Source organism: Oncorhynchus keta, chromosome 22 (assembly GCF_023373465.1).
Source record: "Oncorhynchus keta strain PuntledgeMale-10-30-2019 chromosome 22, Oket_V2, whole genome shotgun sequence".
In the NCBI taxonomy this organism is placed as follows: domain Eukaryota; kingdom Metazoa; phylum Chordata; class Actinopteri; order Salmoniformes; family Salmonidae; genus Oncorhynchus; species Oncorhynchus keta.
The window spans coordinates 57644837-57668362 of NC_068442.1; the positions used below are offsets into that span (position 1 = coordinate 57644837).

General features: G+C 41.3%; 1 protein-coding gene and 4 long non-coding RNA genes across 15 annotated transcripts in view; 1 reads left to right on the top strand and 4 right to left on the bottom strand.

The window, feature by feature from the left end:
- The window catches only part of LOC118372505 (mitochondrial import receptor subunit TOM70-like), an 86670-nt gene extending 63417 nt beyond the window's left edge, over positions 1 to 23253 (bottom strand). Inside the window, exons 1-2 of the mRNA XM_052475780.1 lie at positions 22756 to 23253; positions 1511 to 1684 (exon numbers count right to left, since the gene is read on the bottom strand). Coding sequence (XP_052331740.1) covers positions 1511 to 1684; positions 22756 to 22986 — 405 coding nt within the window. The 5' untranslated portion in view covers positions 22987 to 23253. The remainder of the gene's footprint in view (positions 1 to 1510; positions 1685 to 22755) is intronic.
- LOC127910800 (uncharacterized) lies at positions 4037 to 7126 on the bottom strand. Its single transcript, XR_008076230.1, has 4 exons — positions 6930 to 7126; positions 6456 to 6583; positions 5023 to 5086; positions 4037 to 4062 (listed from the first exon to the last, which is right to left on the bottom strand). It is a non-coding gene; the product is annotated as an uncharacterized LOC127910800 (long non-coding RNA).
- LOC127910801 (uncharacterized) lies at positions 8430 to 11207 on the bottom strand. 3 transcript variants are annotated; one of them, XR_008076233.1, is made up of 3 exons: positions 11050 to 11207; positions 9521 to 9552; positions 8430 to 8720 (listed from the first exon to the last, which is right to left on the bottom strand). It is a non-coding gene; the product is annotated as an uncharacterized LOC127910801 (long non-coding RNA). The 3 variants fall into 3 exon arrangements; XR_008076231.1 differs by lacking the exon at positions 11050 to 11207 and adding an exon at positions 10312 to 10501; XR_008076232.1 differs by lacking the exon at positions 11050 to 11207 and adding an exon at positions 10120 to 10295.
- LOC127910797 (uncharacterized) lies at positions 18941 to 22094 on the top strand. 6 transcript variants are annotated; one of them, XR_008076223.1, is made up of 3 exons: positions 18941 to 19077; positions 20200 to 20265; positions 21025 to 21200. It is a non-coding gene; the product is annotated as an uncharacterized LOC127910797 (long non-coding RNA). The 6 variants fall into 6 exon arrangements; XR_008076224.1 differs by lacking the exon at positions 21025 to 21200 and adding an exon at positions 22015 to 22094 and having other exon boundaries at positions 18968 to 19000; positions 20123 to 20265; XR_008076221.1 differs by lacking the exon at positions 21025 to 21200 and adding an exon at positions 22048 to 22094 and having other exon boundaries at positions 18968 to 19000; positions 20123 to 20265.
- On the bottom strand, positions 18967 to 22123 carry LOC127910799 (uncharacterized). 4 transcript variants are annotated; one of them, XR_008076228.1, is made up of 3 exons: positions 22067 to 22123; positions 21110 to 21208; positions 18967 to 19030 (listed from the first exon to the last, which is right to left on the bottom strand). It is a non-coding gene; the product is annotated as an uncharacterized LOC127910799 (long non-coding RNA). The 4 variants fall into 4 exon arrangements; XR_008076229.1 differs by lacking the exon at positions 21110 to 21208 and adding an exon at positions 21308 to 21406; XR_008076227.1 differs by lacking the exon at positions 21110 to 21208 and adding an exon at positions 19361 to 19459 and having other exon boundaries at positions 22067 to 22120.
- Positions 23254 to 23526: the final 273 nt, after the last annotated feature.

The window sequence follows — 23526 nt, forward strand, 5'->3', positions numbered from 1 at the left end:
GAAACAGCACCAAACACGTGGAAACCAGAGGAAACAGCACCAAACACGTGGAAACCAGAGGAAACAGCACCAAACACGTGGAAACCAGAGGAAACAGCACCAAACACGTGGAAACCAGAGGAAACAGCACCAAACACGTGTGGAAACCAGAGGAAACAGCACCAAACACGTGGAAACCAGAGGAAACAGCACCAAACACGTGGAAACCAGAGGAAACAGCATCAAACACGTGGAAACCAGAGGAAACAGCACCAAACACGTGGAAACCAGAGGAAACAGCACCAAACACGTGGAAACCAGAGGAAACAGCACCAAACGCGTGGAAACCAGAGGAAACAGCACCAAACGCGTGAAACCAGAGGAAACAGCACCAAACATGTGGAAACCAGAGGAAACAGCACCAAACACGTGGAAACCAGAGGAAACAGCACCAAACATGTGGAAACCAGAGGAAACAGCAACAAACACGTGGAAACCAGAGGAAACAGCACCAAACACATGGAAACCAGAGGAAACAGCAACAAACACGTGGAAACCAGAGGAAACAGCACCAAACACGTGGAAACCAGAGGAAACAGCACCAAACACGTGGAAACCAGAGGAAACAGCACCAAACACATGGAAACAGCACCAAACACGTGGAAACCAGAGGAAACAGCACCAAACACGTGGAAACCAGAGGAAACAGCACCAAACACGTGGAAACCAGAGGAAACAGCACCAAACACGTGGAAACCAGAGGAAACAGCACCAAACACGTGGAAACCAGAGGAAACAGCACCAAACACGTGGAAACCAGAGGAAACAGCACCAAACACGTGGAAACCAGAGGAAACAGCACCAAACATGTGGAAACCAGAGGAAACAGCACCAAACATGTGGAAACCAGAGGAAACAGCACCAAACACGTGGAAACCAGAGGAAACAGCACCAAACACGTGGAAACCAGAGGAAACAGCACCAAACACGTGGAAACCAGAGGAAACAGCACCACACACGTGGAAACCAGAGGAAACAGCATCAAACACATGGAAACCAGAGGAAACAGCATCAAACACATGGAAACCAGAGGAAACAGCACCAAACACATGGAAACCAGAGGAAACAGCACCAAACACGTGGAAACCAGAGGAAACAGCACCAAACACGTGGAAACCAGAGGAAACAGCACCAAACACGTGGAAACCAGAGGAAACAGCACCAAACACGTGGAAACCAGAGGAAACAGCACCAAACACGTGGAAACCAGAGGAAACAGCACCAAACACGTGGAAACCAGAGGAAACAGCACCAAACACGTGGAAACCAGAGGAAACAGCACCAAACACGTGGAAACCAGAGGAAACAGTACCAAACACGTGGAGGTCTGGTTTCCATGTGTTTGGTACCATTCCGTCGATTATATTCTAGCTTTAATATGAGCTGTCCTCCCCTCACCAGCCTCCACTGCTATAAACCCACATACAGAGCATTATAATGAATGGTTGCCAAGGTGATAGTTGCCACTAACCTGCTGTTCGTAGGCAGCAGCTCTGTTCTGGTAGAAGGTGGACAGGTCTGTCTGGTTGTCTCTAGGACACAGGCCGATGGCCTCTGTGTAACACTGGATGGCCTGCTCATACTTCCCAGCCTTGAAGTACTTGTTGCCCTTGTTCTTAGCACCCTGGGCCCGGTCCAGAGGACTCTACAGGATGGAAGGGAGAGAGACAGAGTTAGTAGCACCCTGGGCCCGGTCCAGAGGACTCTACAGGATGGAAGGGGAAGGGAGAGTTAGTGGCACCCTGGGCCCGGTCCAGAGGACTCTACCGGATGGAAGGGAGGGAGACAGAGTTAGTAGCACTCTGGGCCCGGTCCAGAGGACTCTACAGGATGGAAGGGAGAGTTAGTAGCACCCTGGGCCCGGTCCAGAGGACTCTACAGGATGGAAGGGAGGGAGACAGAGTTAGTAGCACTCTGGGCCCGGTCCAGAGGACTCTACAGGATGGAAGGGAGAGTTAGTAGCACCCTGGGCCCGGTCCAGAGGACTCTACAGGATGGAAGGGAGGGAGACAGAGTTAGTAGCACCCTGGGCCCGGTCCAGAGGACTCTACAGGATGGAAGGGAGGGAGACAGAGTTAGTAGCACCCTGGGCCCAGTCCAGAGGACTCTACAGGATGAAAGGGAGGGAGACAGAGTTAGTAGCACCCTGGGCCCGGTCTAGAGGACTCTACAGGATGGAAGGGAGAGAGACAGAGTTAGTAGCACCCTGGGCCCGGTCCAGAGGACTCTACAGGATGGAAGGGAGGGAGACAGAGTTAGTAGCACCCTGGGCCCGGTCCAGAGGACTCTACAGGATGGAAGGGAGAGAGACAGAGTTAGTGGCACCCTGGGCCCGGTCCAGAGGACTCTACAGGATGGAAGGGAGGGAGACAGAGTTAGTAGCACCCTGGGCCCGGTCCAGAGGACTCTACAGGATGGAAGGGAGAGTTAGTAGCACCCTGGGCCCGGTCCAGAGGACTCTACAGGATGGAAGGGAGAGAGACAGAGTTAGTGGCACCCTGGGCCCGGTCCAGAGGACTCTACAGGATGGAAGGGAGGGAGACAGAGTTAGTGGCACCCTGGGCCCGGTCCAGAGGACTCTACAGGATGGAAGGGAGAGTTAGTAGCACCCTGGGCCCGGTCCAGAGGACTCTACAGGATGGAAGGGAGGGAGACAGAGTTAGTAGCACCCTGGGCCCGGTCCAGAGGACTCTACAGGATGGAAGGGAGAGTTAGAACTAAATACATTTTAAAAAGCACACGTAGCCCACATATCAATACATACACAAACTATCTAGGTCCAATAGGGGAGAGGCGTTGGGAGGTGTTGCTTTATCTGTATTTGCTCGTCATCTGACCGTAAGGCGCTAGAAGGTAGTGCGTACGGCCCAGTACATCACTGGGGCCAAACTTCCTACCATCCAGGACCTCTATATTAGACGGTGTCAGAGGAAGGCCCTAAAAATTATCAAAAAGACTCCAGCCACCCAAGTCATAGACTGTTCTCTCTGCTACCACACGGCAAGCGGTACCGATGCACCAAGTCTGAAACCAAAACCCTGAACAGCTTCCACCACCAAACTAAAAGACTAAATAGTTAGTTAAATAGTCAGTCTGGGTAGCTATTGGTTATCTGCATTGATCCTTTTTTCACTAATCTGTTTTGACTCATCACATATCCTGCTATTACTGTTTATTATCTATCCAATGCCTAGGCACTTCATCCCTACTTATATGTACATATCTACTACCTCAAATACCTGGTACTTCCTGTATATAGCCATGTTATTACCTGGTACTTCATCCCTACTTATATGTACATATCTACTACCTCAAATACCTGGTACTTCCTGTATATAACCATGTTATTACCTGGTACTCCCTGTATATAACCATGTTATTACCTGGTACTCCCTGTATATAACCATGTTATTACCTGGCACTTCATCCCTACTTATATGTACATATCTACTACCTCAAATACCTGGTACTTCCTGTATATAGCCATGTTATTACCTGGTACTCCCTGTATATAGCCATGTTATTACCTGGTACTCCCTGTATATAGCCATGTTATTACCTGGTACTCCCTGTATATAACCATGTTATTACCTGGTACTCCCTGTATATAGCCATGTTATTACCTGGTACTCCCTGTATATAGCCATGTTATTACCTGGTACTACCTGTATATAGCCATGTTATTACCTGGTACTCCCTGTATATAACCATGTTATTACCTGGTACTCCCTGTATATAACCATGTTATTACCTGGTACTCCCTGTATATAACCATGTTATTACCTGGCACTTCATCCCTACTTATATGTACATATCTACTACCTCAAATACCTGGTACTTCCTGTATATAGCCATGTTATTACCTGGTACTTCCTGTATATAACCATGTTATTACCTGGTACTCCCTGTATATAACCATGTTATTACCTGGTACTTCCTGTATATAGCCATGTTATTACCTGGTACTTCCTGTATATAACCATGTTATTACCTGGTACTCCCTGTATATAGTCATGTTATTACCTGGTACTTCCTGTATATAGCCATGTTATTACCTGGTACTCCCTGTATATAACCATGTTATTACCTGGTACTTCCTGTATATAGCCATGTTATTACCTGGTACTTCCTGTATATAGCCATGTTATTACCTGGTACTTCCTGTATATAACCATGTTATTACCTGGTACTCCCTGTATATAACCATGTTATTACCTGGTACTTCCTGTATATAGCCATGTTATTACCTGGTACTTCCTGTATATAACCATGTTATTACCTGGTACTCCCTGTATATAGCCATGTTATTACCTGGTACTTCCTGTATATAGCCATGTTATTACCTGGTACTCCCTGTATATAACCATGTTATTACCTGGTACTTCCTGTATATAGCCATGTTATTACCTGGTACTTCCTGTATATAACCATGTTATTACCTGATACTTCCTGTATATAGCCATGTTATTACCTGGTACTTCCTGTATATAACCATGTTATTACCTGGTACTCCCTGTATATAACCATGTTATTACCTGGTACTTCCTGTATATAGCCATGTTATTACCTGGTACTTCCTGTATATAACCATGTTATTACCTGGTACTCCCTGTATATAGCCATGTTATTACCTGGTACTTCCTGTATATAGCCATGTTATTACCTGGTACTCCCTGTATATAACCATGTTATTACCTGGTACTTCCTGTATATAGCCATGTTATTACCTGGTACTTCCTGTATATAACCATGTTATTACCTGATACTTCCTGTATATAGCCATGTTATTACCTGGTACTTCCTGTATATAACCATGTTATTACCTGGTACTCCCTGTATATAGCCATGTTATTACCTGGTACTCCCTGTATATAGCCATGTTATTACCTGGTACTTCCTGTATATAACCATGTTATTACCTGGTACTTCCTGTATATAACCATGTTATTACCTGGTACTTCCTGTATATAACCATGTTATTACCTGGTACTCCCTGTATATAGCCATGTTATTACCTGGTACTTCCTGTATATAGCCATGTTATTACCTGGTACTCCCTGTATATAGCCATGTTATTACCTGGTACTTCCTGTATATAGCCATGTTATTACCTGGTACTTCCTGTATATAGCCATGTTATTACCTGGTACTCCCTGTATATAACCATGTTATTACCTGGTACTCCTGTATATAGCCATGTTATTACCTGGTACTCCCTGTATATAGCCATGTTATTACCTGGTACTCCTGTATATAGCCATGTTATTACCTGGTACTCCCTGTATATAGCCATGTTATTACCTGGTACTCCCTGTATATAGCCATGTTATTACCTGGTACTCCTGTATATAACCATGTTATTACCTGGTACTCCTGTATATAGCCATGTTATTACCTGGTACTCCTGTATATAACCATGTTATTACCTGGTACTCCCTGTATATAGCCATGTTATTACCTGGTACTTCCTGTATATAGCCATGTTATTACCTGGTACTCCCTGTATATAGCCATGTTATTACCTGGTACTCCTGTATATAGCCATGTTATTACCTGGTACTCCTGTATATAGCCATGTTATTACCTGGTACTTCCTGTATATAGCCATGTTATTACCTGGTACTCCCTGTATATAGCCATGTTATTACCTGGTACTCCCTGTATATAGCCATGTTATTACCTGGTACTCCCTGTATATAGCCATGTTATTACCTGGTACTCCCTGTATATAGCCATGTTATTACCTGGTACTTCCTGTATATAGCCATGTTATTACCTGGTACTCTCTGTATATAGCCATGTTATTACCTGGTACTCCCTGTACATAGCCATGTTATTACCTGGTAATCCCTGTATATAGCCATGTTATTACCTGGTACTCCCTGTATATAACCATGTTATTACCTGGTACTCCCTGTATATAACCATGTTATTACCTGGTACTCCCTGTATATAGCCATGTTATTACCTGGTACTACCTGTATATAGCCATGTTATTACCTGGTACTCCCTGTATATAGCCATGTTATTACCTGGTACTCCCTGTATATAACCATGTTATTACCTGGTACTCCCTGTATATAACCATGTTATTACCTGGTACTTCCTGTATATAGCCATGTTATTACCTGGTACTCTCTGTATATAGCCATGTTATTACCTGGTACTACCTGTATATAACCATGTTATTACCTGGTACTTCCTGTATATAGCCATGTTATTACCTGGTACTCCCTGTATATAGCCATGTTATTACCTGGTACTTCCTGTATATAGCCATGTTATTACCTGGTACTTCCTGTATATAGCCGTGTTATTACCTGGTACTCCCTGTATATAGCCATGTTATTACCTGGTACTCCCTGTATATAACCATGTTATTACCTAATACTCCCTGTATATAGCCATGTTATTACCTGGTACTCCCTGTATATAGCCAAGTTATTACCTGGTACTCCCTGTATATAACCATGTTATTACCTGGTACTCCCTGTATATAGCCATGTTATTACCTGGTACTCCCCGTATATAGCCATGTTATTACCTGGTACTCTCCGTATATAGCCATGTTATTACCTGGTACTCCCTGTATATAGCCATGTTATTACCTGGTACTCCCTGTATATAGCCATGTTATTACCTGGTACTCCCTGTATATAACCATGTTATTACCTCCCTGTATATAGCCATGTTATTACCTGGTACTTCCTGTATATAGCCATGTTATTACCTGGTACTCTCCGTATATAGCCATGTTATTACCTGGTACTCCCTGTATATAGCCATGTTATTACCTGGTACTCCCTGTATATAGCCATGTTATTACCTGGTACTCCCTGTATATAGCCATGTTATTACCTGGTACTCTCCGTATATAGCCATGTTATTACCTGGTACTCCCCGTATATAGCCATGTTATTACCTGGTACTCCCTGTATATAGCCATGTTATTACCTGGTACTCCCTGTATATAGCCATGTTATTACCTGGTACTCCCTGTATATAGTCATGTTATTACCTGGTACTTCCTGTATATAGCCGTGTTATTACCTGGTACTCCCTGTATATAACCATGTTATTACCTGGTACTCCCTGTATATAGCCATGTTATTACCTGGTACTCCCTGTATATAGCCGTGTTATTACCTGGTACTCCCTGTATATAGTCGTGTTATTACCTGGTACTTCCTGTATATAGCCGTGTTATTACCTGGTACTTCCTGTATATAGCCGTGTTATTACCTGGTACCCCCTGTATATAGTCGTGTTATTACCTGGTACTTCCTGTATATAGCCGTGTTATTACCTGGTACTCCCTGTATATAACCATGTTATTACCTGGTACTCCCTGTATATAGCCATGTTATTACCTGGTACTTCCTGTATATAGCCATGTTATTACCTGGTACTTCCTGTATATAACCATGTTATTACCTGGTACTCCCTGTATATAGCCATGTTATTACCTGGTACTTCCTGTATATAGCCATGTTATTACCTGGTACTCCCTGTATATAACCATGTTATTACCTGGTACTTCCTGTATATAGCCATGTTATTACCTGGTACTTCCTGTATATAACCATGTTATTACCTGATACTTCCTGTATATAGCCATGTTATTACCTGGTACTCCCTGTATATAACCATGTTATTACCTGGTACTCCCTGTATATAACCATGTTATTACCTGGTACTTCCTGTATATAGCCATGTTATTACCTGGTACTTCCTGTATATAACCATGTTATTACCTGGTACTCCCTGTATATAGCCATGTTATTACCTGGTACTTCCTGTATATAGCCATGTTATTACCTGGTACTCCCTGTATATAACCATGTTATTACCTGGTACTTCCTGTATATAGCCATGTTATTACCTGGTACTTCCTGTATATAACCATGTTATTACCTGATACTTCCTGTATATAGCCATGTTATTACCTGGTACTTCCTGTATATAACCATGTTATTACCTGGTACTCCCTGTATATAGCCATGTTATTACCTGGTACTCCCTGTATATAGCCATGTTATTACCTGGTACTTCCTGTATATAACCATGTTATTACCTGGTACTTCCTGTATATAACCATGTTATTACCTGGTACTCCCTGTATATAGCCATGTTATTACCTGGTACTTCCTGTATATAGCCATGTTATTACCTGGTACTCCCTGTATATAGCCATGTTATTACCTGGTACTTCCTGTATATAGCCATGTTATTACCTGGTACTTCCTGTATATAGCCATGTTATTACCTGGTACTCCCTGTATATAACCATGTTATTACCTGGTACTCCTGTATATAGCCATGTTATTACCTGGTACTCCCTGTATATAGCCATGTTATTACCTGGTACTCCCTGTATATAGCCATGTTATTACCTGGTACTCCCTGTATATAGCCATGTTATTACCTGGTACTCCCTGTATATAACCATGTTATTACCTGGTACTCCCTGTATATAGCCATGTTATTACCTGGTACTCCCTGTATATAGCCATGTTATTACCTGGTACTTCCTGTATATAGCCATGTTATTACCTGGTACTCCCTGTATATAGCCATGTTATTACCTGGTACTCCCTGTATATAGCCATGTTATTACCTGGTACTCCCTGTATATAGCCATGTTATTACCTGGTACTTCCTGTATATAGCCATGTTATTACCTGGTACTCCCTGTATATAGCCATGTTATTACCTGGTACTCCCTGTATATAGCCATGTTATTACCTGGTACTCCCTGTATATAGCCATGTTATTACCTGGTACTCCCTGTATATAGCCATGTTATTACCTGGTACTTCCTGTATATAGCCATTTTATTACCTGGTACTCTCTGTATATAGCCATGTTATTACCTGGTACTCCCTGTACATAGCCATGTTATTACCTGGTAATCCCTGTATATAGCCATGTTATTACCTGGTACTCCCTGTATATAACCATGTTATTACCTGGTACTCCCTGTATATAACCATGTTATTACCTGGTACTCCCTGTATATAGCCATGTTATTACATGGTACTACCTGTATATAGCCATGTTATTACCTGGTACTCCCTGTATATAGCCATGTTATTACCTGGTACTCCCTGTATATAACCATGTTATTACCTGGTACTCCCTGTATATAACCATGTTATTACCTGGTACTTCCTGTATATAGCCATTTTATTACCTGGTACTCTCTGTATATAGCCATGTTATTACCTGGTACTACCTGTATATAACCATGTTATTACCTGGTACTTCCTGTATATAGCCATGTTATTACCTGGTACTCCCTGTATATAGCCATGTTATTACCTGGTACTTCCTGTATATAGCCATGTTATTACCTGGTACTTCCTGTATATAGCTGTGTTATTACCTGGTACTCCCTGTATATAGCCATGTTATTACCTGGTACTCCCTGTATATAACCATGTTATTACCTAATACTCCCTGTATATAGCCATGTTATTACCTGGTACTCCCTGTATATAGCCAAGTTATTACCTGGTACTCCCTGTATATAACCATGTTATTACCTGGTACTCCTGTATATAGCCATGTTATTACCTGGTACTCCCTGTATATAGCCATGTTATTACCTGGTACTCTCCGTATATAGCCATGTTATTACCTGGTACTCCCTGTATATAGCCATGTTATTACCTGGTACTCCTGTATATAGCCATGTTATTACCTGGTACTCCTGTATATAACCATGTTATTACCTCCCCTGTATATAGTCATGTTATTACCTGGTACTTCCTGTATATAGCCATGTTATTACCTGGTACTCCCGTATATAGCCATGTTATTACCTGGTACTCCCTGTATATAGCCATGTTATTACCTGGTACTCCCTGTATATAGCCATGTTATTACCTGGTACTCCCTGTATATAGCCATGTTATTACCTGGTACTCCCTGTATATAGCCATGTTATTACCTGGTACTCCCTGTATATAGCCATGTTATTACCTGGTACTCCCTGTATATAGCCATGTTATTACCTGGTACTCCCTGTATATAGCCATGTTATTACCTGGTACTCCCTGTATATAGTCATGTTATTACCTGGTACTTCCTGTATATAGCCATGTTATTACCTGGTACTCCCTGTATATAACCATGTTATTACCTGGTACTCCCTGTATATAGCCATGTTATTACCTGGTACTCCCTGTATATAGCCATGTTATTACCTGGTACTCCCTGTATATAGCCATGTTATTACCTGGTACTCCCTGTATATAGCCATGTTATTACCTGGTACTTCCTGTATATAGCCATGTTATTACCTGGTACTCCCTGTATATAACCATGTTATTACCTGGTACTCCCTGTATATAGCCATGTTATTACCTGGTACTCCCTGTATATAGCCATGTTATTACCTGGTACTCCCTGTATATAACCATGTTATTACCTGGTACTTCCTGTATATAGCCATGTTATTACCTGGTACCCCCTGTATATAGTCGTGTTATTACCTGGTACTTCCTGTATATAGCCGTGTTATTACCTGGTACTCCCTGTATATAACCGTGTTATTACCTGGTACTCCCTGTATATAGCCATGTTATTACCTGGTACTCCCTGTATATAGCCATGTTATTACCTGGTACTCCCTGTATATAGCCATGTTATTACCTGGTACTTCCTGTATATAGCCATGTTATTACCTGGTACTCCCTGTATATATAGCCATGTTATTACCTGGTACTCCCTGTATATAGCCATGTTATTACCTGGTACTCCCTGTATATAGCCATGTTATTACCTGGTACTCCCCGTATATAGCCATGTTATTACCTGGTACTCCCTGTATATAACCATGTTATTACCTGGTACTCCCTGTATATAGCCATGTTATTACCTGGTACTTCCTGTATATAGCCATGTTATTACCTGGTACTCCCTGTATATAGCCATGTTATTACCTGGTACTCCCTGTATATAACCATGTTATTACCTGGTACTTCCTGTATATAGCCATGTTATTACCTGGTACTTCCTGTATATAGCCATGTTATTACCTGGTACTCCCTGTATATAACCATGTTATTACCTGGTACTCCCTGTATATAGCCATGTTATTACCTGGTACTCCCTGTATATAACCATGTTATTACCTGGTACTCCCTGTATATAGCCATGTTATTACCTGGTACCCCCTGTATATAACCATGTTATTACCTGGTACCCCCCTATATAGCCATGTTATTACCTGGTACTCCCTGTATATAGCCATGTTATTACCTGGTACTTACTGTATATAACCATGTTATTACCTGGTACTCCTTGTATATAGTCATGTTATTACCTGGTACTTCCTGTATATAACCATGTTATTACCTGGTACTTCCTGTATATAGCCATGTTATTACCTGGTACTCCCTGTATATAGCCATGTTAATACCTAATACTCCCTGTATATAGCCATGTTATTACCTGGTACTCCCTGTATATAGCCATGTTATTACCTGGTACTCCCTGTATATAGCCATGTTATTACCTGGTACTCCCTGTATATAGCCATGTTATTACCTGGTACTCCCTGTATATAGCCATGTTATTACCTGGTACTCCCTGTATATAGCCATGTTATTACCTGGTACTCCCTGTATATAGCCATGTTAATACCTAATACTCCCTGTATATAGCCATGTTATTACCTGGTACTCCCTGTATATAACCATGTTATTACCTAATACTCCCTGTATATAGCCATGTTATTTCCTGGTACTCCCTGTATATAACCATGTTATTACCTGGTACTCCCTGTATATAGCCATGTTATTACCTGGTACTCCCTGTATATAACCATGTTATTACCTAATACTCCCTGTATATAGCCATGTTATTTCCTGGTACTCCCTGTATATAACCATGTTATTACCTGGTACTCCCTGTATATAGCCATGTTATTACCTGGTACTCCCTGTATATAACCATGTTATTACCTAATACTCCCTGTATATAGCCATGTTATTTCCTGGTACTCCCTGTATATAACCATGTTATTACCTGGTACTCCCTGTATATAGCCATGTTAATACCTAATACTCCCTGTATATAGCCATGTTATTACCTGGTACTCCCTGTATATAGCCATGTTATTACCTGGTACTCCCTGTATATAGCCATGTTATTACCTGGTACTCCCTGTATATAGCCATGTTAATACCTGGTACTCCCTGTATATAGCCATGTTATTACCTGGTGCTCCCCGTATATAGCCATGTTATTACCTGGTACTCCCTGTATATAGCCATGTTATTACCTGGTACTCCCTGTATATAGCCATGTTATTACCTGGTACTCCCTGTATATAACCATGTTATTACCTGGTACTCCCTGTATATAGCCATGTTATTACCTGGTACTCCCTGTATATAGCCATGTTAATACCTGGTACTCCCTGTATATAGCCATGTTAATACCTAATACTCCCTGTATATAACCATGTTATTACCTCCCTGTATATAGCCATGTTATTACCTGGTACTCCCTGTATATAGTCATGTTATTTTCTACTTCCTGTATATAACCATGTTATTACCTGGTACTCCCTGTATGTAGCCATGTTAATACCTAATACTCCCTGTATATAGCCATGTTATTACCTGGTACTCCCTGTATATAACCATGTTATTACCTGGTACTCCCTGTATATAGCCATGTTAATACCTAATACTCCCTGTATATAGCCATGTAGTGATTGAATTAATAGGGCTCCCGAGTGGAGCAGCGGTCTAAGTCACTGATTCACAGTGCTAGAGGCGTCACTACAGACCCTGGTTATATCCTGGGCTGTATCACAACCGGCCGTGATCGGGAGTCGCCTAGGACGACACACAATTGGCCCAGCGTCATCCTCGTTAGGGTTTGGCTGGTGTAGGCCGTCATTGAACAGGCAGTTAACCCACTGTTCCTAGGCAGTCATTGAAAATAAGAATTTGTTCTTAATTAACTGACTTGCCTAGTAAAATAAAGGTAAAATAAAATAAATAAATTGTAAATAATAATTTGTTCTTAACTGACTTGCTTAGTCAAATAAAGTTTAAATTAAATAAATAGATTTACCCTACAAACTAATTCAAATACCTAAAACCCTTCAGAGACACAACCAAAATATATATTTATTGGTATAGCATATAGTGCCTTCGGAAAGTATTCAGACCTCTAGACTTGTTCCACATTGTTACATTACAGCCTTATTCTAAAATTGATTAAATAAAAACAACTCCCAGCCAGACCCCGGACTTGAACCCGGTCTAACATCTCTGGAGAGACATAAAATGCAATGCTCCCCATCCAACCTGAGAGCTTGAGAGGATCTGCAGAGAAGAATGGAAGAAACTCCCCATCCAACCTGAGAGCTTGAGAGGATCTGCAGAGAAGAATGGAAGAAACTCCCCAAATACAGGTGTGCCAAGCTTGTAGTGTCATACCCAAGAAGACTCAAGGCTGTAATCACTGCCAAAGGTGCTTCAACAAAGAACTGAGTAAAGGGTCTGAATACTTATGTAAATGTAATATTTCAGTTTGATTTATTTGTCATACTGTTAGAATGCCCTGTATTTGTCATACTGTTAGAATGCCCTGTATTTGTCACACTGTTAGAATGCCCTGTATTTGTCACACTGTTAGAATGCCCAGTATTTGTCACACTGTTAGAATGCCCAGTATTTGTCACACTGTTAGAATGCCCTGTATTTGTCACACTGTTAGAATGCCCTGTATTTGTCACACTGTTAGAATGCCCAGTATTTGTCACACTGTTAGAATGCCCAGTATTTGTCACACTGTTAGAATGCCCTGTATTTGTCACACTGTTAGAATGCCCAGTATTTGTCACACTGTTAGAATGCCCAGTATTTGTCACACTGTTAGAATGCCCAGTATTTGTCACACTGTTAGAATGCCCTGTATTTGTCACACTGTTAGAATGCCCTGTATTTGTCACACTGTTAGAATGCCCTGTATTTGTCACACTGTTAGAATGCCCTGTATTTGTCACACTGTTAGAATGCCCTGTATTTGTCACACTGTTAGAATGCCCAGTATTTGTCACACTGTTAGAATGCCCAGTATTTGTCATACTGTTAGAATGCCCAGTATTTGTCATACTGTTAGAATGCCCAGTATTTGTCATACTGTTAGAATGCCCAGTATTTGTCATACTGTTAGAATGCCCAGTATTTGTCATACTGTTAGAATGCCCAGTATTTGTCATACTGTTAGAATGCCCAGTATTTGTCATACTGTTAGAATGCCCTGTATTTGTCATACTGTTAGAATGCCCTGTATTTGTCATACTGTTAGAATGCCCAGTATTTGTCATACTGTTAGAATGCCCTGTATTTGTCATACTGTTAGAATGCCCAGTATTTGTCATACTGTTAGAATGCCCAGTATTTGTCATACTGTTAGAATGCCCAGTATTTGTCATACTGTTAGAATGCCCAGTATTTGTCATACTGTTAGAATGCCCAGTATTTGTCATACTGTTAGAATGCCCAGTATTTGTCATACTGTTAGAATGCCCAGTATTTGTCATACTGTTAGAATGCCCAGTATTTGTCATACTGTTAGAATGCCCAGTATTTGTCATACTGTTAGAATGCCCTGTATTTGTCATACTGTTAGAATGCCCAGTATTTGTCATACTGTTAGAATGCCCTGTATTTGTCATACTGTTAGAATGCCCAGTATTTGTCATACTGTTAGAATGCCCAGTATTTGTCATACTGTTAGAATGCCCAGTATTTGTCATACTGTTAGAATGCCCAGTATTTGTCATACTGTTAGAATGCCCAGTATTTGTCATACTGTTAGAATGCCCAGTATTTGTCATACTGTTAGAATGCCCAGTATTTGTCATACTGTTAGAATGCCCAGTATTTGTCATACTGTTAGAATGCCCAGTATTTGTCACACTGTTAGAATGCCCAGTATTTGTCACACTGTTAGAATGCCCAGTATTTGTCACACTGTTAGAATGCCCTGTATTTGTCACACTGTTAGAATGCCCAGTATTTGTCACACTGTTAGAATGCCCTGTATTTGTCACACTGTTAGAATGCCCTGTATTTGTCACACTGTTAGAATGCCCAGTATTTGTCACACTGTTAGAATGCCCAGTATTTGTCACACTGTTAGAATGCCCAGTATTTGTCACACTGTTAGAATGCCCTGTATTTGTCACACTGTTAGAATGCCCAGTATTTGTCACACTGTTAGAATGCCCAGTATTTGTCACACTGTTAGAATGCCCAGTATTTGTCACACTGTTAGAATGCCCAGTATTTGTCACACTGTTAGAATGCCCTGTATTTGTCACACTGTTAGAATGCCCAGTATTTGTCACACTGTTAGAATGCCCTGTATTTGTCACACTGTTAGAATGCCCTGTATTTGTCACACTGTTAGAATGCCCTGTATTTGTCACACTGTTAGAATGCCCAGTATTTGTCACACTGTTAGAATGCCCAGTATTTGTCACACTGTTAGAATGCCCAGTATTTGTCACACTGTTAGAATGCCCAGTATTTGTCACACTGTTAGAATGCCCAGTATTTGTCTCACTGTTAGAATGCCCAGTATTTGTCACACTGTTAGAATGCCCAGTATTTGTCACACTGTTAGAATGCCCAGTATTTGTCACACTGTTAGAATGCCCAGTATTTGTCACACTGTTAGAATGCCCAGTATTTGTCACACTGTTAGAATGCCCTGTATTTGTCACACTGTTAGAATGCCCAGTATTTGTCACACTGTTAGAATGCCCTGTATTTGTCACACTGTTAGAATGCCCTGTATTTGTCACACTGTTAGAATGCCCTGTATTTGTCACACTGTTAGAATGCCCAGTATTTGTCACACTGTTAGAATGCCCAGTATTTGTCACACTGTTAGAATGCCCTGTATTTGTCACACTGTTAGAATGCCCAGTATTTGTCACACTGTTAGAATGCCCTGTATTTGTCACACTGTTAGAATGCCCTGTATTTGTCACACTGTTAGAATGCCCAGTATTTGTCACACTGTTAGAATGCCCAGTATTTGTCACACTGTTAGAATGCCCAGTATTTGTCACACTGTTAGAATGCCCAGTATTTGTCACACTGTTAGAATGCCCAGTATTTGTCACACTGTTAGAATGCCCAGTATTTGTCACACTGTTAGAATGCCCAGTATTTGTCATACTGTTAGAATGCCCAGTATTTGTCATACTGTTAGAATGCCCAGTATTTGTCATACTGTTAGAATGCCCAGTATTTGTCATACTGTTAGAATGCCCAGTATTTGTCATACTGTTAGAATGCCCAGTATTTGTCATACTGTTAGAATGCCCAGTATTTGTCATACTGTTAGAATGCCCAGTATTTGTCATACTGTTAGAATGCCCAGTATTTGTCATACTGTTAGAATGCCCAGTATTTGTCATACTGTTAGAATGCCCAGTATTTGTCATACTGTTAGAATGCCCAGTATTTGTCATACTGTTAGAATGCCCAGTATTTGTCATACTGTTAGAATGCCCAGTATTTGTCATACTGTTAGAATGCCCAGTATTTGTCATACTGTTAGAATGCCCAGTATTTGTCATACTGTTAGAATGCCCAGTATTTGTCATACTGTTAGAATGCCCAGTATTTGTCATACTGTTAGAATGCCCAGTATTTGTCATACTGTTAGAATGCCCAGTATTTGTCATACTGTTAGAATGCCCAGTATTTGTCATACTGTTAGAATGCCCAGTATTTGTCATACTGTTAGAATGCCCAGTATTTGTCATACTGTTAGAATGCCCAGTATTTGTCATACTGTTAGAATGCCCAGTATTTGTCATACTGTTAGAATGCCCAGTATTTGTCATACTGTTAGAATGCCCAGTATTTGTCATACTGTTAGAATGCCCAGTATTTGTCATACTGTTAGAATGCCCAGTATTTGTCATACTGTTAGTATTTGTCATACTGTTAGAATGCCCAGTATTTGTCATACTGTTAGAATGTTAGAATGCCCAGTATTTGTCATACTGTTAGAATGCCCTGTATTTGTCATACTGTTAGAATGCCCAGTATTTGTCATACTGTTAGAATGCCCAGTATTTGTCATACTGTTAGAATGCCCTGTATTTGTCATACTGTTAGAATGCCCTGTATTTGTCATACTGTTAGAATGCCCAGTATTTGTCATACTGTTAGAATGCCCAGTATTTGTCATACTGTTAGAATGCCCAGTATTTGTCATACTGTTAGAATGCCCAGTATTTGTCATACTGTTAGAATGCCCAGTATTTGTCATACTGTTAGAATGCCCAGTATTTGTCATACTGTTAGAATGCCCTGTATTTGTCATACTGTTAGAATGCCCTGTATTTGTCATACTGTTAGAATGCCCTGTATTTGTCATACTGTTAGAATGCCCTGTATTTGTCATACTGTTAGAATGCCCAGTATTTGTCATACTGTTAGATTGCCCTGTATTTGTCATACTGTTAGAATGCCCTGTATTTGTCATACTGTTAGAATGCCCTGTATTTGTCATACTGTTAGAATGCCCTGTATTTGTCATACTGTTAGAATGCCCTGTATTTGTCATACTGTTAGAATGCCCTGTATTTGTCATACTGTTAGAATGCCCAGTATTTGTCATACTGTTAGAATGCCCAGTATTTGTCATACTGTTAGAATGCCCTGTATTTGTCATACTGTTAGAATGCCCTGTATTTGTCATACTGTTAGAATGCCCTGTATTTGTCATACTGTTAGAATGCCCTGTATTTGTCATACTGTTAGAATGCCCTGTATTTGTCATACTGTTAGAATGCCCAGTATTTGTCATACTGTTAGAATGCCCTGTATTTGTCATACTGTTAGAATGCCCAGTATTTGTCATACTGTTAGAATGCATTGGTTCAGAACAGGATTGCTAGATGCCGAGCCTCCCGGTCAAAGTTCAACAAAGATCCAGCAACAACCAAAACCGGACCATATGCATTACAGGTAGAATAATAAATCAATGTCCATCTCCCAGGACAAATTAGCTATTAAATGGCAAGCTAGATGACCATGAATGTATATATGCCATTTAGCAGACGCTTTTATCCAAAGCCAGATGACCATGAATGTATATATGCCATTTAGCAGACGCTTTTATCCAAAGCGACTTACAGTCATGTGTGCATACATTCTACGTATGGGTGGTCCCGGGAATCGAACCCACTACCCTGGCGTTACAAGCGCCATGCTCTACCAACTGAGCTACAGAAGGACCACCAATGTTTCATGAGTATTTGACATTCCCCTAAATCAATACAGTTGGTTCACAGTTGACATGTTAGTAATTTAGCAGAAGATCTTATCCAGTATGCATCTTATATATAGTTTTCACATGCAAACTTGATCTGTCCAAACTCGCAAAAATAACATGGTCATTGTGGTAGAACGTTAGCGATGGTCTATTATATTAACCTGACTATCTACAATAATCGCATTATTGTGTGCACGTAACTGAACTGAACTCTTCCTATTTCGCAACAAAGCATCCTTCACTCAATGCTGCCAAACATACCCTCGTAAAACTGACCATCCTGCCGATCCTGTTTATAGACGTATTGTATTATTGACTGTATGTTTGTGCTGCACTGCTTTGCTTTATCTTGGCCAGGTCGCAGTTGTAAATGGGAACTTGTTCTCAACTGGCCTACCTGGTTAAATAAAGGTGTTCTCAACTGGCCTACCTGGTTAAATAAAGGTGTTCTCAACTGGCCTACCTGGTTAAATAAAGGTGTTCTCAACTGGCCTACCTGGTTAAATAAAGGTGTTCTCAACTAGCCTACCTGGTTAAATAAAGGTGTTCTCAACTAGCCTACCTGGTTAAATAAAGGTGTTCTCAACTGGCCTACCTGGTTAAATAAAGGTGTTCTCAACTGGCCTACCCGGTTAAATAAAGGTGTTCTCAACTGGCCTACCTGGTTAAATAAAGGTGTTCTCAACTGGCCTACCTGGTTAAATAAAGGTGTTCTCAACTGGCCTACCTGGTTAAATAAAGGTGTTCTCAACTGGCCTACCTGGTTAAATAAAGGTGTTCTCAACTGGCCTACCTGGTTAAATAAAGGTGTTCTCAACTAGCCTACCTGGTTAAATAAAGGTGTTCTCAACTGGCCTACCTGGTTAAATAAAGGTGTTCTCAACTGGCCTACCTGGTTAAATAAAGGTGTTCTCAACTGGCCTACCTGGTTAAATAAAGGTGTTCTCAACTGGCCTACCTGGTTAAATAAAGGTGTTCTCAACTAGCCTACCTGGTTAAATAAAGGTGTTCTCAACTGGCCTACCTGGTTAAATAAAGGTGTTCTCAACTAGCCTACCTGGTTAAATAAAGGTGTTCTCAACTGGCCTACCTGGTTAAATAAAGGTGTTCTCAACTGGCCTACCTGGTTAAATAAAGGTGTTCTCAACTAGCCTACCTGGTTAAATAAAGGTGTTCTCAACTAGCCTACCTGGTTAAATAAAGGTGTTCTCAACTAGCCTACCTGGTTAAATAAAGGTGTTCTCAACTGGCCTACCTGGTTAAATAAAGGTGTTCTCAACTGGCCTACCTGGTTAAATAAAGGTGTTCTCAACTGGCCTACCTGGTTAAATAAAGGTGTTCTCAACTGGCCTACCTGGTTAAATAAAGGTGTTCTCAACTGGCCTACCTGGTTAAATAAAGGTGTTCTCAACTAGCCTACCTGGTTAAATAAAGGTGTTCTCAACTGGCCTACCTGGTTAAATAAAGGTGTTCTCAACTGGCCTACCTGGTTAAATAAAGGTGTTCTCAACTGGCCTACCTGGTTAAATAAAGGTGTTCTCAACTGGCCTACCTGGTTAAATAAAGGTGTTCTCAACTGGCCTACCTGGTTAAATAAAGGTGTTCTCAACTGGCCTACCAGGTTAAATAAAGGTGTTCTCAACTGGCCTACCTGGTTAAATAAAGGTATTCTCAACTAGCCTACCTGGTTAAATAAAGGTGTTCTCAACTGGCCTACCTGGTTAAATAAAGGTGTTCTCAACTGGCCTACCAGGTTAAATAAAGGTGTTCTCAACTGGCCTACCTGGTTAAATAAAGGTGTTCTCAACTGGCCTACCCGGTTAAATAAAGGTGTTCTCAACTAGCCTACCCGGTTAAATAAAGGTGTTCTCAACTGGCCTACCCGGTTAAATAAAGGTATTCTCAACTAGCCTACCTGGTTAAATAAAGGTGTTCTCAACTGGCCTACCTGGTTAAATAAAGGTGTTCTCAACTGGCCTACCTGGTTAAATAAAGGTGTTCTCAACTAGCCTACCAGGTTAAATAAAGGTGTTCTCAACTAGCCTACCTGGTTAAATAAAGGTGTTCTCAACTGGCCTACCTGGTTAAATAAAGGTGTTCTCAACTGGCCTACCTGGTTAAATAAAGGTGTTCTCAACTAGCCTACCTGGTTAAATAAAGGTGTTCTCAACCAGCCTACCTGGTTAAATAAAGGTGTTCTCAACCAGCCTACCTGGTTAAATAAAGGTGTTCTCAACCGGCCTACCTGGTTAAATAAAGGTGTTCTCAACTGGCCTACCTGGTTAAATAAAGGTGTTCTCAACTAGCCTACCTGGTTAAATAAAGGTGTTCTCAACTAGCCTACCTGGTTAAATAAAGGTGTTCTCAACCGGCCTACCTGGTTAAATAAAGGTGTTCTCAACCGGCCTACCTGGTTAAATAAAGGTGTTCTCAACTGGCCTACCTGGTTAAATAAAGGTGTTCTCAACTGGCCTACCTGGTTAAATAAAGGTGTTCTCAACTGGCCTACCTGGTTAAATAAAGGTGTTCTCAACTAGCCTACCTGGTTAAATAAAGGTGTTCTCAATTGGCCTACCTGGTTAAATAAAGGTGTTCTCAACCAGCCTACCTGGTTAAATAAAGGTGTTCTCAACTGGCCTACCTGGTTAAATAAAGGTGTTCTCAACTGGCCTACCTGGTTAAATAAAGGTGTTCTCAACTGGCCTACCTGGTTAAATAAAGGTGTTCTCAACTAGCCTACCTGGTTAAATAAAGGTGTTCTCAACTGGCCTACCTGGTTAAATAAAGGTGTTCTCAACTAGCCTACCTGGTTAAATAAAGGTGTTCTCAACTGGCCTACCTGGTTAAATAAAGGTGTTCTCAACTGGCCTACCTGGTTAAATAAAGGTGTTCTCAACTAGCCTACCTGGTTAAATAAAGGTGTTCTCAACTAGCCTACCTGGTTAAATAAAGGTGTTCTCAACTGGCCTACCTGGTTAAATAAAGGTGTTCTCAACTAGCCTACCTGGTTAAATAAAGGTGTTCTCAACTGGCCTACCTGGTTAAATAAAGGTGTTCTCAACTGGCCTACCTGGTTAAATAAAGGTGTTCTCAACGAGCCTACCTGGTTAAATAAAGGTGTTCTCAACTGGCCTACCTGGTTAAATAAAGGTGTTCTCAACTGGCCTACCTGGTTAAATAAAGGTGTTCTCAACTAGCCTACCTGGTTAAATAAAGGTGTTCTCAACTGGCCTACCTGGTTAAATAAAGGTGTTCTCAACTGGCCTACCTGGTTAAATAAAGGTGTTCTCAACTGGCCTACCTGGTTAAATAAAGGTGTTCTCAACTGGCCTACCTGGTTAAATAAAGGTGTTCTCAACTGGCCTACCTGGTTAAATAAAGGTATTCTCAACTAGCCTACCTGGTTAAATAAAGGTATTCTCAACTAGCCTACCTGGTTAAATAAAGGTGTTCTCAACTGGCCTACCAGGTTAAATAAAGGTGTTCTCAACTGGCCTACCAGGTTAAATAAAGGTGTTCTCAACTGGCCTACCAGGTTAAATAAAGGTGTTCTCAACTGGCCTACCTGGTTAAATAAAGGTGTTCTCAACTAGCCTACCTGGTTAAATAAAGGTGTTCTCAACTGGCCTACCTGGTTAAATAAAGGTGTTCTCAACTGGCCTACCTGGTTAAATAAAGGTGTTCTCAACTAGCCTACCCGGTTAAATAAAGGTGTTCTCAACTGGCCTACCTGGTTAAATAAAGGTATTCTCAACTAGCCTACCTGGTTAAATAAAGGTGTTCTCAACTGGCCTACCTGGTTAAATAAAGGTGTTCTCAACTGGCCTACCTGGTTAAATAAAGGTGTTCTCAACTAGCCTACCAGGTTAAATAAAGGTGTTCTCAACTAGCCTACCTGGTTAAATAAAGGTGTTCTCAACTGGCCTACCTGGTTAAATAAAGGTGTTCTCAACTGGCCTACCTGGTTAAATAAAGGTGAAATAAAAACTGTGGCTAACCATGAACGGTTGGGTCGGTAACTTCTGGCAAGATAACTAGCCAACAGTAACAAAGCTAGTTTGGCAACACCTAACCTAAAATGTATAGCCTGCCCCCGTTTTAAGAACTAGCTAGTTATTAAGTACAGATGTGTTTTTGGTCACGCTAAATACTGCTGTGGATAGGAACGGTAATACATGCCTGTCTGTGGCGACATTTTCTAAATGAGTAACCTAAATTGTAAACCTTTACCAGCCAACCACTAAATGCTGGTGCGACCTGTGCACTTTAATGTATTTCGGTATTGATAAAATCATACTCCAGATAAAAAATGATATTGTTATCGTACCCCTGTACGCCAGAAAGCTGTACGACAGAGTGATATCTAGGAGTGGTTGAGAGTCATACCATGTCCTCCTGCTCGCAACGGGCTCCTTGGCCCTGGACGGGGTTGGCGCTACCTTCTGGAGTTGTCCGTTCCGCATTGCTTTTCCTCGGTGTGTCCTTCGTCTTGTTTCGTTTCCACAGGTAAACGGCTCCTATACCCAGCACTAGGGGGGTTCCGACCAGGAGGGCCAGCTGCCAGCGGGGGAAAACGCTCCCGGACTGAGACTCGACGGGCTTTGAAGCGGCCATCATCCACCATATAATGGAAAGAAGCGAGCAGAACACGCACCAGTTGTCACTAGTTACCCCAACCACAAAGTCAAAATTGGCTATATATCGTTTTTTTAAATTAAAAATTCCCTTGTTGGTCTTAATTTAAAGGTTAATCATGTCAGCAGTGTGGTTAGGTTTAAAAACAGATTTAAGGATATAACTTGTAGAAACAGGGTCGTTTTGGCCATAATAATGACTTTATGGCTGTGGTAACTAGTGACGACCAAACACACCACTGCCTCCAGTACCCACTCTGGAATCCGCGAGGTAAAAGCAGAAACAGCGGAATCTTGGGATACTGGCGGGCGCTGTGGAATTGCAACCAGGGCGGGGAACTCTTTACTTCCGGACTACACGGACGACTACAACATTACATGGAGTACAAGCACCCCATCTAGTGTATGTATTAAATAGTGCAATGCTTTAAACGTTGATAACAGTAAACCTAGTGGTTCTGTAGCTCAGTTGGTAGAGCATGGCGCTTGTAACGCCAGGGTAGTGGGTTCGATTCCCGGGACC